The sequence below is a fragment of the Drosophila persimilis genome, unplaced genomic scaffold, assembly GCF_003286085.1.
Source record: "Drosophila persimilis strain 14011-0111.01,24,50 unplaced genomic scaffold, DperRS2 tig00000002-arrow-pilon, whole genome shotgun sequence".
In the NCBI taxonomy this organism is placed as follows: Eukaryota; Metazoa; Arthropoda; class Insecta; order Diptera; family Drosophilidae; genus Drosophila; species Drosophila persimilis.
In genome coordinates, this window is record NW_020825289.1 from 16,072,028 (window position 1) to 16,087,388 (window position 15,361).

At 47.3% G+C, this 15,361-nt stretch overlaps 4 protein-coding genes across 4 annotated transcripts; 3 read left to right on the forward strand and 1 right to left on the reverse strand.

Annotated features, from left to right (window-relative positions):
* The first annotated feature begins 670 nt into the window (after window positions 1-670).
* Window positions 671-3,156, forward strand: LOC6592417. The gene is made up of 5 exons (XM_002018026.2): window positions 671-1,379; window positions 1,448-2,024; window positions 2,086-2,156; window positions 2,218-2,507; window positions 2,571-3,156. Exons 1-5 carry the CDS (start codon window positions 748-750, stop codon window positions 2,810-2,812), a joined length of 1,812 nt encoding a protein of 603 aa, XP_002018062.1. The 5' UTR covers window positions 671-747; the 3' UTR covers window positions 2,813-3,156.
* Window positions 3,157-3,924: 768 nt separating this feature from the next.
* On the forward strand, window positions 3,925-5,215 carry LOC6592416 (putative gustatory receptor 58c). The gene is made up of 2 exons (XM_002018025.1): window positions 3,925-4,983; window positions 5,039-5,215. Exons 1-2 carry the CDS (start codon window positions 3,925-3,927, stop codon window positions 5,213-5,215), a joined length of 1,236 nt encoding a protein of 411 aa, XP_002018061.1.
* A 3,343-nt stretch (window positions 5,216-8,558) lies between these two features.
* On the reverse strand, window positions 8,559-10,026 carry LOC6592414 (putative gustatory receptor 58b). Its single transcript, XM_002018023.2, has 2 exons — window positions 8,898-10,026; window positions 8,559-8,842 (listed from the first exon to the last, which is right to left on the reverse strand). Exons 1-2 carry the CDS (start codon window positions 9,909-9,911, stop codon window positions 8,681-8,683), a joined length of 1,176 nt encoding a protein of 391 aa, XP_002018059.1. The 5' UTR covers window positions 9,912-10,026; the 3' UTR covers window positions 8,559-8,680.
* A 75-nt stretch (window positions 10,027-10,101) lies between these two features.
* On the forward strand, window positions 10,102-11,424 carry LOC6592413 (putative gustatory receptor 58a). Its single transcript, XM_002018022.2, has 2 exons — window positions 10,102-11,184; window positions 11,237-11,424. The coding sequence occupies exons 1-2, from the start codon at window positions 10,123-10,125 to the stop codon at window positions 11,402-11,404; spliced, it is 1,230 nt and encodes a 409-aa protein (XP_002018058.1). The 5' UTR covers window positions 10,102-10,122; the 3' UTR covers window positions 11,405-11,424.
* The last annotated feature ends 3,937 nt before the right edge of the window (window positions 11,425-15,361 follow it).

Below are 15,361 nucleotides of genomic sequence, written 5' to 3' on the forward strand. Positions count from 1 at the left end.
TGTACATTTCATTAAATAAATACACATTAGTTTTAAAATATGTTTTATACGCTATTTTTCACCTTATCTATCGTTTACCAGTCTTAAGCTTGAATTTCGCGCTCTTCGATCGTGCACTAAAGCGACATCTATCGCAACCAGCACGCAGCTCTGGTATTTTAATACCAGCACTGAAAACGCGTTAGGGTGCAAGGGCAGATATCCACCGTTAATTTACAAAACAAAATTAAATTGCGTATTGTTACGAACTTAAATAAACTCAATCCAACTGCACTTCTAGAATGGAACCGCATCATTAACATGTTTATTGCATAACCATAATTATTGCACAGGCTCGGAGATTCGTTGTTTACAAGTAGGATATCAAAAACGAGGAATATGGCTTACAATCCTCGACGGAGAACGATTAACCCATTGTAAGCCAAGGGGTTATCCACCGAAAATAATGAAAATTTAATAATTTTAGCGCAGTTCAGCTAAAAGATATCGTGTGTTTTTAAAGTTCAGAGGAAAGATGGCATGGTCTACAAGAAGAATTTACAATCAGTAATATTTTGCGTCATTTGCATCAAGTGGTTCAACTGTTTAAATAGAGGGGGCTTAAGTGGGCCGATAAATGGTTATCGATAACATATAAAACAAAAACAGCAACAACAACAAAAACAACGGTGGACATTGGTGGAAATTTCCGCAAAAACGAAATAAAAATAGAAATAGCATCGACCGCCGCGAAAACGACTGCACACAATGCACAAAGGTGCGCCACCCTGGCAATTCGCTGCCACGGTGGAGGCCAACACAGCAGATAAGCAGACGAAGGAGGAAGAAGCATCCGAAAAACTGATAAGATTCGCCATGTCCCCAAACGCCGCAGTAGCTGCAGCAGCCGCATCGCCCCCAACCCTGTGCTGGCTGCTCCTCTTGCTGCTGTGCAGCCTGCCACTGCCCCTGCCCGTGGCAGAGGCCAGCCACATAAGCGGCGACTTCCAGACGGCGGACTTTTTCCAGTTTCTCGTGAAGTTTGGTTTCAACAAGGCCGATCCCCCGACGCGACGCATTGCCTATGGCTATATCTACGGTAATGTCACATCCCCGGAGAACTACACGGCCCCCGTGACCCTGGTGGTGCTGGACAAGTCCACATTTCTGCACTTTTACGGGAACCGCAGTCATCGGAGCAGGGAGGTGGCGTGTTCCACGATGTTCTCGCGGCTGCAGAGCATTGCCTATGATCCCAAGTGCAATCCCCAGGGAAAGCGTGACTTCCTCAGGCATGTGCCCTGTCCCAGGGGGCAGCTGTGCAGCGACGAGGATGCCCCGGCGAATGTAATGCCAGGACATCAGTTTACGTACGTGATCAACCTGGAGGCGGAGCCGCGGTAAGTGGGAGTTCCCTTGGAGCTCGAAAACTCCTCCAATCAGTGTGCTGATTCCTCCTGTTTTGTAGCTTCTGGTACATGGCCCTGGTGGCCTGCTACCAGAATCAGAGCACCTGCCAGTGGCACGCGCACGAGAGCCTGCCGCGGATCAGCAACCGGAGCAGCGGACTGCTCCACACACTGCACTATGATATCCATTTGGTTAATGTGCATCCGAACAACTCGGCAGCACATCCGCTCACCTTTCAGTACTCCTACGACCAGCAGAACCTCCTGGAGATGTACCTAATCTTCCTGCTCGTCTACATTGTGCTCCTGCCCATGCAGATTTATGCGGTGCGGCGTCAAAAGCATCCCGTCACGAAGCTCTTTACGCTGAGTCTGCTCAGCGAATTCGTCAGCCTGGCACTGATCACGGCCCATCTGATCCACTATGCGGCGAATGGAGTGGGCCAGCCACGGCTGCAGGCGGCGGGCGATGTGCTGGACATACTCAGTCGGACCACCTTCATGCTGATCCTCCTGCTGCTCGCCAAGGGATGGGCGGTGACCCGGCAGCAGATCAGTCGCACTGGCTGGATCATCCTAATGTCCATCTGGGTGCCATACTGTGCGTTCCATGTGTTCCTCTACATCTGGGATCGGGTGAGGCTTCCATTACGTCTGTACAATAGATGGATCTTTCTATTTTTGGTCCCACTTTCAGACGGAGGTTGACATTGTATCGGATATCGATGAATACCAGACCTGGCCCGGCTGGATTGTCCTGATCCTGCGGTAATCCTTCATGAAGACTTCTCCATGAATCTCTCTTCTGAAAACCTCTGATACCTTGCAGCACCTCCTTTATGATGTGGTTCCTGTATGAGCTGCGGAACACCATGAAATACGAGCATTCCACGAAGAAATTGGATTTCCTTTTGCATTTGGGCGCCTCCAGCCTGGTGTGGTTCATCTACCTGCCCATTGTGGCCATTGTGGCATTGCAGATCAGCCCCATGTGGCGCTACAAGCTGCTCCAGGGCATTACAAACTCGGCCGACTGTCTGGCCTACTGTGTGATGACGGGTCTGCTGTGGCCCCATCGGGCGGGGCAATATCTCCTGCTCGCAGGCACCAAATATGCAGGTGAGTCCTCGGATGCACCCTATCCGTATAGATCTTGATTCCGCTTTCGCTCCAATACTGTAGGCATGGATGAGCTGGATGAATTCAATGAGGCTCCTCATATTGTCCGCGAACGCGAGCGTCGTAGGAATTCCCCGCCCGATGATATCTCGATTGGAACGAGCAGTGGGAGCCGTGGCATGGTGCTGTCTACGAGCATTCCCCATTCTCTAAACGGCGATGCCTGCAACGATCTGCTCGAGGCAGAGGATTTGGATGCCGAACTACTCACCGATCTGAACAAGAATAGCCATATTGTGGCATAGAATGCCACAGATCTGATACCCCCTCCCCGCTCCCCGCACACAGATACAGAGTTCGAACAGAAAACGGGTTAATTACTAGAATTTTTGTAGAAAATTGTGCTAAATCACGCTACACTAGACATATAGTATATATGTAGCATTACATTGAATCGATGTATATTCCACATAGTCTGTAGACCTACAACGAAGATGGAAAAGAGGGAAAGATAGAAAGTGCAGAAAGCAGAAAGGAGCCGCAGAAATGCAAGTCCAGAAGGATGCCACAAAGATGAAAGTGCAACAGATTGCAGCAAAGATTGTTGTGATTTTATATTAATATGCTTGAATTTATTATTAGTTTTTGTTCTCTCGATCTAAGCCAACGATTAACGACTAGTTTACGCATAGGACAACGATACGACTACGCTTCTGCATCAATCATTTCGTTGTGGTACAAGTACATCGCATAAGCTTACATTTTTAATGAAATAACATAGATATACAGGTCTTAAATAGATCTTGATTTAGATATACATATATATATATACATATATAGAAGAGATTGCCAGATGTTCGTTGAAGCATTCAATCATTAACCAGAGGTATTTTGATAAGAACAAAAAAACCCACTCAAACAAACAACTAACTGAAATACGTGTACACTGCGAAAGATAGTGAAATAAATGAATCAATTTTTAGATAAGTGTAAAATGAATGACTGCGATTTCTTTTGTGGAATCAATGTTTAGATAATAGCCTCTACTTTGTAGGAATTCATTGTTTTAGTCAACATTCTCTTTAGTTTTTATAATTGCTTGGGATACATTTCTTGTCGAAATATGCCGTGACGTGACGGTTCGGAATTGAGAGACTTAAACCTCTGTTTATACTCATGTCGTTATTAGCTTGAAGTCCACAAGGATCGAAAATCACACGCAGAAATGTATTCGAGTACCAAGTTTTCCCTTGCTGTGGACACAGCGTTTACCCTTAAAATACTATAGATATCTATTCAATCTGAGAACCTGTTGCATGTCAGGACCCGATTAGCACTCCTGTCCAGTCCCAGGAGGCAATTTAAGCCACAATTCACCCAAGCAATTCATTTAGTTCTTGGCCAAACGACCTGCAGCATGGTTCACGTTTCGCTGCTGCGCTTCTACTTTGAGCTGAGTCGCCTCATCGGGCTCTGCAACCTGCACTACGATCCGCCTCATCATCGCCTAGTGCTGAATCATGTGCCTACTGTGGTGTATTGCCTCGTCCTGGATGTGGCCTACGTGTTCATCATGCCCTTTGCCTTCTCCCTGCTGGTGGGAAACATTTACGGATGCAAGCAGCTCGGCATGTTCGATGCCGTCTACAATGTGATGGGACAGGCCAAGCTCTTCAGCATGCTGGTGCTCATCGGCGGCGTTTGGCTAAGGCGTTGCCGGATGGAGGGTCTGGGGAATGAATACCTGAAGCTACTGTTTCACTTCCGCTCCGCCGCGCTGAACCACGTGCGGAGGCTCTGCCTGTGGAAGGTGGCACTGACCAGCTCCCGATTTGTGATGCTCATCCAAATCCTCCTGACGCCCAATTCTCTGATGCACTGTAAACACACATTGGATCGGACAGGTGTGGCGCCCTTCTACTTGGCCGCGATGGGGTATGCCCTGATCATGGAGCTGATGGTGACCTATGTGGACGTCACGGTGTACATGATCCATGTGTCTGGCAATTGGTTGATCTCGAGCATGACGGAACGGCTCCAGGAAATGATTGATGATGTGGAGGTCTTGCCAAAGCGTTTGGGTCGTCCTCGAGATATGGGCCTAAGGCAAATCCTGTCCGCCTGGCTTTTACTCTGGCATCGATGCCTGCATCTGGATGATCTTCTCAGGCAGCTCCGGGATATCTTTCAGTGGCAGATTCTGTTCAATCTGGGCACCACTTATATCTTCAGCATTGCCACCGTCTTTCGCCTGTGGATTTACATAGACTATTCCAAAGATTACAGCTTGTGGACGTGCCTCATCATGCTCTTTGTGTTCCTCGCCCACCATTGCGAGGTCATGATGCAGTTTTCCATCTTTCATACGAATACTTCCAAGTGGCGGAAGCTCCAAGAGCAGCTGCAACATCTCTGGTTTCTGAATCAGTCACAGAATGGCGCTGGTCTTACTGCGGAAGTTGTTCTCGCCAGGAAGGTATGTGGGAACATCTCTCTGAAACGATAATTGATTATTGAATCCATATTTTTAGTTGGAGTTTGCCATTCTTTACCTCAATCGGAAGCTCCAAGCGCGGCCGCAACGCGTGCGACACCTTCACATTTTGGGCCTCTTCGACCTGAGTCGTGCCTCCGGCCATGCGATGACCTCTTCTGTATTTAGCAATGCCCTGGTCCTTTGTCAGATCGCCTATAACATATATGGATGATTAATACACTATTTAATTAAGCTTTAACGTTGTTAAAACGAAATACACGAAAATGTAGGGATTGGGATTGTAGGATCAATTGCGAATCGTGTACGAGGTTTCACCTTAAAGAAATGGTGCCACTTCTAGAGAATATGGATGGAATCGTCCAGCGCTGAATTTTCAAAGACTCCTCACCACTTATCAGCTGTATAACTGCTGCATCGTGTATCTGCATCTGCACATTTGGGTATCGGGTGCAACAATTTTCGAATTTTTGATGAAAAATTCACCCTAAATTGGATCAAGGAACTATTCAAAGGAGACATACATGTATCGAACATTTATCCGCCATTTGGGTGGTTCCCCAATGCGACTGCAACTACAGTTTGACAAACACAGCAAATGACAGCAGGGAGGAACTGACTGGGTTTTAAAAAAGTTTAGCACTGAAAAGCCTGTTACGGCTGTGGAGGTTTTCCAGGAATAGGTGAGATTTTTTCAGCAGAAGTGCTAATAGCTTTTGGCATGGCCTGCCCGATGATGGAATGTGCATAATGGAAATGTTTCGTTTGGAAATCATTCGACTCAAATACAGTTTGCCAAAAAAAAAAAAAAACAGATGAAACACTGTGCTTTTAAAAAACCGTTTTTAATTCCTAAGCTTGTTAAAAACTGTACAGTTTTTGGGGGAATGGTTGTGGTGTCGAATGGGTTTCGTGGCCTATAAAAGGCGAACAGCATTCGCCTGTGCCTCATTCGATGGACGTTCTTGGACACAGATACCTCGTCTCGCAAAATCCTTTGGTAATTGTCAACGGAAAATCAGTGAATCAGTGAAGTGTTTAAAAAATTCCTAAAGCAATTTAAAAGCATCAAGTTAATTTTTGTTAAATGAGGAATAGCCATTCTTTCTCTGCAGTGCATCTGTTGTTCCGAACGAGCGTCCATTTTCTCTTCCTGATGTTGGCCGACTCCTTCAGCACCTAAAAAAACGCTAAGCGCAGCGCCACCAAGATGTTTGAGCGGACTGCGGACTCGATGCTCCACCAGAAGGGCCGCATGTCGAAGACCCAATTCATCCAGATGCGCGTGTGCAATGTGGGCGGGCAAATGGCCCCCCAGCTGGGGATTCGATTGATTTTGGCTGCACTTCCCGCAGATTCCCCTTGCGATCTGGAGCGCTGCGGATCGGCCACCATCGACCTTAACAGCATGGGTCTTTCGACACTACGACCCCTTCACGATCGAGGACACCGTCCCCAGCCTGCCGCCACTCTCCTACACTCTCCAAGGAAGATGAAGGACGAGCACTATGTCCGTTTGACGAAGGCGAGGAGGTCAACTTCTTCTTTGGGACCTTCTACGAAGCAGTTCATCAGCTGGGAATGGCCCTAAGCGAGACACTGACCGAAGGAGGCGACATCCGGGGTGAAGTCACGAGCCACAAGTGGTATATTTTATACTTCTAAGATATAAGGAAGTCCTATAAACCAACATAACACACCATAGCCAATTTATTTATTTATACTACAGTCGATCGCCTAGATCTCAAAGGCTATAAGAGCTGGAGCAACAACATTTTGTTCCAATGTTTTTGCAAATGCAATGTTCTTCAGCAGTGAGCGAATGCAATATTTATCAAATGGATAACCCTCTTGGCCTTAACTAGAGATCAGCAGTAATAGTGCTTCGTCAGTGCACAGGATCTGGGAGACGGAGGGCTGTTCAACCAGTATTCAGTCATGGAGTTCCTCTCCTGGTGGGCGACACGCTATGACATTAGTGTCTTGAGACACATAATCTTGCCTTGCAGACCGACGATCTGCGTGCGCGATATGGTGTTTACAGTGTCCTCGAGGAGGCTGTACTGTGGTATCATGTTGGCAAAGATATCTGCATTGAAAGACCATGAGTGCCTCCCAATCCGAATGTGGGTCTTACCTTCGGCATGTTCCTCTGCAAAAGCGCTAATCACCGTACTTTTCGGAAATTCTTCACCGTGTAGATGTCGTGGAGGCCGTTGATCTGGTCGAAGGTGGTGCACATCGCTACAGACCACCCCTAGATGGGCTGAAAGGCCTTTACAGATCAATCATAAGCCCTATACATTTTCTTCAGCGACATTGTGGGCATCTCGGAGCAATGCGCCAGCAGGAGCCCCATGGATGTGTAAAATATCCTGAACAAGCTGTTCATGATGCTCACCACATCCCTAGGGCTGCTGCTGTCGCACCGACCCGTGTGCCCCGCAATGTCGCTGATGAAAATGGTAAGGTAAATTAAAGTTCTGTGAAGTACGTTCAGCCAATCCATGGGTCTGCTGCAGATTTGTGCATCACCTTCGATTAGATCATCGGCTTCTACGACGTCGGCATGGTGAAAACTTTCCGAGCAGAACGTTGATAAGCCCGCTCCCTAAAGAAACTAGACGAATGTAAGATCCAGATTCGCATTGGGAGACACTCAGGGTTTTTTTTTGAAGGTATCTTTGGCAAAATGATACCGCAGTACGGTCTCCTCGAGGACACTGTAAACACCATATCGCGCATGCAGATCGTCGGTCAAAAAGGTAAGATCTATGTGTCTCAAGACACTAATGTCATAGCGGATCGCCCTCCAGGGGAGGAACTCCATGACCGAATACTGTTTGAACAGCCCTCCGTCTCCCAGATCCTGAGCACAGACGAAGCACTATTCCTGTTGATCCTAGTTAAAGCCAAGAGGGTTATCCATTTGATAAATATTGCATTCGCTCACTGCTGAAGAACATTGCATTCGCAAAAACATTGGAACAAAATGTTGTTGCTCCAGCTCTTATAGCCTTTGAGATCTAGGCGATCGACTGTAGTATAAATAAATAAATTGGCTATGGTGTGCTATGATGGTTTATAGGACTTCCTTATATCTTCGAAGTATAAAATATACCACTTTTGGCTCGTGACTCCACACCGGATGTCGCCTCATTTGATGCATATTGCATTCGCTCATTTGTGGACCCAGAGTGTCGTCCTTAGACTCTGTGGGTGATAAGTCGGTTTATAGGACTTTCTTATATTTTATAAAATGTTTGCTATAAGAATAGCTATTTTCGTGGCATTTTCGGTCTCCGAATGTCGATAGAAATTCATTTGGAGACTTTTCAAACTTATCCGCTATACACAAAAAGCTTAAGTGCCATAAAAAGCTTTTATTTCGAAGACGCCATACTTGGTTTATAGAACGTATGTAGAAAAAATTTAAAAACTTTGATGGCATTTATGAACATGAACCCGACACACAAAACAGTCCACTTACAGTAAACATACATACATAGACACATGTGGTATGCATTACAGTTTCGTATTTATAAATTTCAACTGAACTCAGAATCACCATCCACATCTGTCTGAAACCTGCCTGAACTACAACCATTCGAAACACGTATCAAATAAATGCTATCTACTTCCTGCAGTATTCCATTGTAATTATTCACCTATAGACTTCCTATTCCATCTGCTGGCGCCTTATATCGAACTGCATAAGGATGATCACATGGCTGAGAATGGAACCAATGTAGCTGAGGCAGGCGGAGTTGTTGACCTCCACAAGGCCGCAGATTTTATAAGCCAAACGATTACGATGCAACTGAGTAGAAAAAATCTCCAACTGAAAGAGAAATAATGGAATCAATTCCAATTGAATCAGGCATCCCACCACTAACCTCCATTTGCAGTTCTTTGCTGATCTTCCGGAGATCGCAAAACTGTCGAAGGGCCGGGCCCACATTGCACGAGCTGACCACGCGATCCAGCTTTTCCATGAGCATCAGAGTCCCGCACAAGTTGAACAAAACAAGGCCACTGCCAAAGAGGTTACCCCAGCCGTCGGATGGGATTGACTGGTTCCTGTACTGCACGGCATGGTACAGGATGCTCGTGGTGGTCACACACATATTGATAAACAACATTGCATTGGCAACATCGTACAGGCCAAAGAAGTGCCTGGCCAGGTGATATGTGTCCAAATGCAGGGCTGCTATGCGGCGAAGATCCTTCGCCTTCTGTTTTCCACCTTTGCGCCTTTGGAGAGTCCTGAGGGCCAGGAGCACCGCCTGGAACTGATGATCAAGCATCAGGAGCAGCGCATAGAAGGTCATTTTGACTGCCAGGACGTGCAGGAGCTGGGATAACCTTGCGCACAGGGCCGTCAAGCTCTGACGGTTAATCACGCTGAGCAGTTGATACTGAACGACACTCGAACAGAGCAGAGCTCCATAGACCACAATGGTCTGTCGCCAGAAAAGGCTCGTCAGTGAGAGTTGCAGCTTCTCTAGGTCCTGCTGGTCCACCATACGCTTGAGTAGGCGCCTGTAGTTCCTCCAGAGATGCCGCGAATCCACATAGAGCTTCACGAGTTGCCGACGCTGCAGCCAGACGAGACCATAGGAGCAGACAATAGTCACTATTCGCAGGCCCAGCATCAAAAAGAAGTTCCACTGCAGCACAATGTTGTGGTGAATGTAGCCATCCAGGATGGCCTTCGGCACCATAAAGTAGGTGTCCAGCAGGAGACCGCCGCTGATGAGGAGACTGTAGGCCAGATATATCCAAGAAACCTTCTTCACGCGGATGAGCCGGCTATTGCCACGAATATGCAGCGTGGTCCCCATCAGGCCAAAGACGAGCGCGTGGTAGTACGCAACACGCAGAGCCTGACCTAATTTCGGATGCAACATGTTGTTGAGGTAGCCGCCAACCAACTACTCTGGGGCTCCATCGCGCACCGCATGAGTAGGGACGAGCATTAATTAGCTAAAAGTCGGATACACACCGATGAGATTCTGATGGTCTGACAGTTACCGTATCGCATCCTAATTATCTATCACAGTGGGGAGGCTTCCTTCGAATTCAATTGCGAGTCAGCCGTCCCCCGAGGTAGTTCATGCAATGAGTATCGGCTTGCTGCTGAAAACCTTTCATAGTTATGGCCTGGGCAGTGGCCTGCTCCCGGCTCCTCTGCGCCTGGACCTGGACTTGGACCGCATTCACTTCAGTAAGCGATCGCATCAACGTCGCTTCTACCTCGCATACACGGCCTGTCTGCATGTGCTGCTCATTGTTCTGCTGCCCTGCACATTTCCGGTGTTCATGTACGACGAGAGCTATATGAGGGACAGGCTAGTGCTGCAGTGGGCCTTCAATCTGACGAACGTTACCAGGATAATGGCGATGATTGCCTGCGGCTATCTGACGTGGACCAAGAGGAAACCGCTGCTGCAGTTGGGAGAGGGCTTGGCGAGACACTGCCACAGATGCCGCCTGCTGGAGAACGGCGCTTTGCATCCCTCGGGCTACAGGGAGCTCCAGAAAAGGATTCGCGGCCTGCTGCGTCAGCAGGTCTTTGTCCTGAATCTCAGCATAGTGTCCGGCACGCTTCTTTTGATGCGCATTGATACGGATGTGCGGCGAAGCAATATCATAATGGTAGTCGTCCACATGCTGCAGTTCATCTACGTGAGCATCATGATGTCCGGGCTGTATGTCATCTGTCTGCTCCTCTACTGGCAGATGGAACGCGTGAATCTTGCCTTAAAGGATCTCTGCTCGCGACTGCACCACAAGGAGCGGAACGCACTGCTGCTGTCCGCATCGCTGGCCAGGCAGACGCTCCACAGCCTTGGCCATCTGCTCCAGCTGCACTGCGAGGGCCAGCGATTGATGCGGAGTCTCTTTGGCATCTTTGATGTTACCATTGCCTTTCTGCTGCTCAAAATGTTCGTGACGAATGTGAATTTGTTGTACCACGCCGTACAGTTTGGCAACGATTCCATAGATACCACCAGCGTGACCAAGCTGTGGGGAGAGTCGTTGATCGTCACCCACTACTGGACTGCGGTGCTCCTGATGAACCTCGTCGATGATCTGACGCACCAAAATGGCCTCGAAACAGGGGAAATTCTGCGTCAATTCAGCGATCTGGAGCTGGTCAAAAGGGAGTTCCAATTGGAGGTGATTTCCGAACACTGCTTACAATATATATTACCCTGTTTTTTCCTTGCAGTTGGAGCGCTTCTCGGATCACTTGCGTTGCCATTCCACCGCCTACAAATGCTGCGGTCTTTTTGTGTTCAACAAGCAAACGAGCCTCATATATTTCTTCTCGGCTCTGGTGAACGTTTTGGTGCTTTATCAATTTGATTTGAAGAACAGCGTCTTGGAAATTCCCTAGAATAACAAACACGAAGCAGGCAATCAGCTGTTGGGCAAGCGATCCACTCAACTAACCACAGAGCTGCAGCGGTTCACGCTAGAGGTGGGCCTACTATCGGCATGAAATAATTATTATTGTATGCATACAAATGTATGTATAAAAGAATATGTTTTTTTTTTTATTTATCGTCCAAAAATCGGTTGTGAAGCCCGAAGTCCGAAGTCCAGACACCACGCGCGCATCACTAGCTCACACAATTCACCAAATGGTGCGAGAGGGATGGCTAGTGATTTCAAGTTATGGTGAATTTCAGCGATCAAAGGCGTGAAAAGTGCTAAAGCGTGTTGTTTCTTCGTAAATTTACAAAATAATTAAAGAAAATGTTTGTTTTCGTGCTGTTTAATTGCTCCTCACTTAGTTTAACAGGCATTAAATATTAAAAGCCATTAATCAAATGGGTTTTCTTGCGCAACAACAAAGTTCCTGCGGGAATATGACATGCGGCAGCGGGCGGTAAGTGTGTGTGTGTTCGTTTGAGGTTATGTGTGCATACTGTGATATTATATTTGTTTGCTTATGTATTTTAGGGCTGGCAAAAATCATAATGTATTCACTCGGCCCCACCGCAGGGGTAAGTTAATTTATCCCAGATATGTCAAATGTTGATTTGGGCCTTTCAATAAGCTCATCAATTCTATACAAAACGCACATACACACGTGCTCACGAACATGCGTAAGTATGGTAATCCCCATTACGGACGGATGGACGGACGAAGAGACCACAGCGAGGCAGGCCTCATCAAATTTAATGAAGAAGAACCCCATACATCCACCGGCTGGCAGGAAGTCAGGGAGTCCAGGAGCAGGACATGTCCATTAAATCTGGCCCAGCTATGGGACTGTTCAACCATCTTACTCCGTCAACCTGCTCCACATCGATATTTCTCAGCTGCTTTTTGTATTAATTCCAATTATACGCACGACTGGGGAATTTTCATTTGCCCTGAAAGGATTTCGGGTCATTATGAGCTTCCCTTCGACTTATAGCCCAGCAGCTGCCTGCCACTGCCTGCTCTTCCACCCAACCCACATCCGCCCGACCGCCAGAGTCGCATTTGTATTGTTTTTGGGACTGTACCTAGTCCCAGGCCGCCTCCTGGTAGGGGACTCCGACTGCGGATAATTGGCCAAGGCTTTCGGGCGAGTATATTGATTGCGGGCTGGAGTGCCCATGACATGTCTCGAAACCCCAAATATGAAAACAAACAAGATTTCTTTTGAAACTAATTAGGAAAACGTTGCCGGTTTATTTGCATCCCCAGCCCGTCAGCCCATCAGCCCCCCTCGTCGCAGCCACTGTAATGTGTGTTTGTGTTCGATTTAATTAACCCTTTGGCAGCCATAAGCCGTAATGAAAATTATGAAATTTCTGTCCTCAACCCAGTCCCGTACCATACCGAAATATTGCCCAGTCAGCAGTTGCTGATACTGCAATTTACCTTCTGACGGCACTGTACTTTAGCTGGCGGATGATAAATGATTTTCGACATAATCCCCAAGCTGCAGGGCAAAACTAATTAGATTTTAATGATGCTATAGAATTGATTTTTCTGATACAATATCTAGCTACCGCCGAATCATAGTCGAGAACTGGATCCAATTTTGGGGAAATATTCTCGCTTCCCTGCTTTTTGCATGCCCTTAAAATGCAATTAATTTGTTATAAAGTTTTTGGAGCCAATAGTTTCAGAGCAAAGTCCGACTAAGCCCCGAAATAGACATGGACAAGTTTGTGTCGGTCGGATGTCTGGAGATGCAGAGCGGGGGGCAGGCGAGTGGTGGGGCAGTTATCAACACCAGCTATGGGGCAACCACATGAAAGTCGGTCAAGTTATTTTCCTCACTTAAAATACACTCGCCTACTGGAAACTGGAAACTGGAGCTCGGGCCTGAGCTTGCTCTTTGGCTTGGGGAGGCAACCGAATTTTCTTTTGCCTACCGCTTTCTGGGTTAGCTTTTCATGCTCAGGTCCTGCCTCCGTTGTCATCGTCGTCGCCTCTGCGCATAAATATAAATTGTATTGTTTCAAAAAAGTTTTTCCCCATCCGAGTTTCTGCGGCCAGCGGAAAAAGTAGTTAAAGTTTTGTTTTCGCCGCTAGTTTATTGCGTGATTTCCTTTGCCATGACAGGAGAAGGCGGTGGGGGCAGCAGAGAGCTAGGGTGGGTGGGTGGTCCCGGCGAGAAAGCATTTTGCCACATAATTTACAGTCCGCTCAAAGTGTATTTGTGTGGGCTTTTAACAAGTTTTTGGGGCATTAAAAGGGGATAATGGAAGCGAGAGAGAAGCTGCAGGGATACTCATTACATAAACTGATGGATTGTAAAACTAGACTTGTCATTATCTTTCAGATACTCGCGCCAGCATGAAGATATTCAAGGACTAAACCGAATCGCTTTAAAACATTCGAAAACTCAGAAGAGAAGTCAGCTGTGGCACAGCTGCTTTAAGTGTTGAAAATCCCTACTTGTCCACTGATATATTTTTAGTGGTAAATTCAGCTGATTGCTTTGGTTATTTGAAACATTTATCTAAACCGCACGACAGGTGCCTGCTATGTTCCACCTTCAAGCGCACTTCAAGTCCCATGGAATCGTGTGGAGTGAAGGGTACTTTGTGGCAGGGGAAACTCTTTATACATTTTCGCTGTTCGCTATTCGCCGTTCGCCAGTCGAATGCAACCATTATGCACGTCCCGCAACGTGACCAGCAGCCATTGAGAGAGAGAGAGAGTCCTCTCCGAGGGTTTCGAGGCAGCGGTGGCGTTCTGAAATGGTTGTGAAAGCACTCTACAGATGGACGCTTTTCATTTTGAGTCTTTGGTCTGGCATTTCTAATTGCATTTTTACTTAGTTCAGGAGTCAAAGTTTCTTGGCCACGTTTGTGGCTGGGATCTGGGATCTGGGATCCCCCGCCGTGCGTAAAGTTTAATTAAACGTGTTTGATTTATGACTTGCTGGGCATTCAGCTCCTGGGGAATGTGGACCGCCGGCAGCTGCAACCGCAATTCCAATTCCGAAAATCTAATGCGTTTATTTTTGGTGGGTGGCGAAAAGTTTTCCCACTCCCGCGCCATTTCCACGATGGCCATAAAAGCCAGGCAAGGCACCTTTATGGCCACTGCAGCTGTCCGTGTGTGCGTGTGTGTGTGTGTGTGTGGAGTGGAGTGCCATGTGCCATATGATTTCCTTTTCCGCTTCCGTTTGAACACACAATTTCCAGCACCTTGCGGATACTTCTCTCTCTTACACTCGTCCCTGTCCTTTGGTCATATTCCATTAGGCGTTTATTGTTTTCATGGGTATTAAAGTTGCATTTTCCTCGAAAAAAAAAACAAACGGAAAAACAAGCAAAGTTTTCCCCTCAACAAGTTCATCAAAGTGGCTCACACACACACAGCAGGTGGGATTCGAGGACCAATCTAGGCGCAAATCCCCAAGCTTAGGTCGAGGGGCCAGCGGCGGCAAATCAGGTCAGGCCACAAGCCACAAATCTCTTGCTCAATCCATGCTGAAAAATATTCCACGATAATCAACTTTGATACACGTAGGCTTTGCCTAGTCTCCGCCGACCCCGCGCCCGTTCCATGCCATGCATTAAAATGCCGAAAATGATTGGGAAAATCGCAAAGGAAAATCCGGAAAGGCAAGCGACGAGCACAATCCCAAAACACAAATCTCCGTCTTACAACGGCCCCAAGGCCGACGGGAGGCGGTGGGTGATAGCCGTCGGCGTCCCTTTCCCTTGTCCATATTTTTTATGGGGCCGCATGAAAATGGAAAAACTTTATGTTAAAGAGAGAGAGAGAGAGAGAGTGGGTGGGGTGTAGCGCCTCTGCCGATGAACTGGGTGGATAATCGTGGGGCCGTTTATGGGCAGTGGCTTAGCCTTGGACCGATGTGGCTTCTGTTTGTGGT

Excerpts from the sequence above, each read along its gene's own strand:
- LOC6592417 (XM_002018026.2), top strand. The coding sequence starts at position 748 with ATGCACAAAGGTGCGCCACCCTGGCAATTCGCTGCCACGGTGGAGGCC. Across the intron at positions 1,380-1,447 it reads AACCTGGAGGCGGAGCCGCG|CTTCTGGTACATGGCCCTGG; the intron begins GTAAGTGGGAGT and ends CCTGTTTTGTAG. Across the intron at positions 2,157-2,217 it reads TGGATTGTCCTGATCCTGCG|CACCTCCTTTATGATGTGGT; the intron begins GTAATCCTTCAT and ends GATACCTTGCAG.
- LOC6592416 (XM_002018025.1), top strand. The coding sequence starts at position 3,925 with ATGGTTCACGTTTCGCTGCTGCGCTTCTACTTTGAGCTGAGTCGCCTC. Across the intron at positions 4,984-5,038 it reads AAGTTGTTCTCGCCAGGAAG|TTGGAGTTTGCCATTCTTTA; the intron begins GTATGTGGGAAC and ends CCATATTTTTAG.
- LOC6592413 (XM_002018022.2), top strand. The coding sequence starts at position 10,123 with ATGAGTATCGGCTTGCTGCTGAAAACCTTTCATAGTTATGGCCTGGGC. Across the intron at positions 11,185-11,236 it reads AAAGGGAGTTCCAATTGGAG|TTGGAGCGCTTCTCGGATCA; the intron begins GTGATTTCCGAA and ends TTTTCCTTGCAG.
- LOC6592414 (XM_002018023.2), bottom strand. The coding sequence starts at position 9,911 with ATGTTGCATCCGAAATTAGGTCAGGCTCTGCGTGTTGCGTACTACCAC. Across the intron at positions 8,843-8,897 it reads GCAAAGAACTGCAAATGGAG|TTGGAGATTTTTTCTACTCA; the intron begins GTTAGTGGTGGG and ends TTTCTCTTTCAG.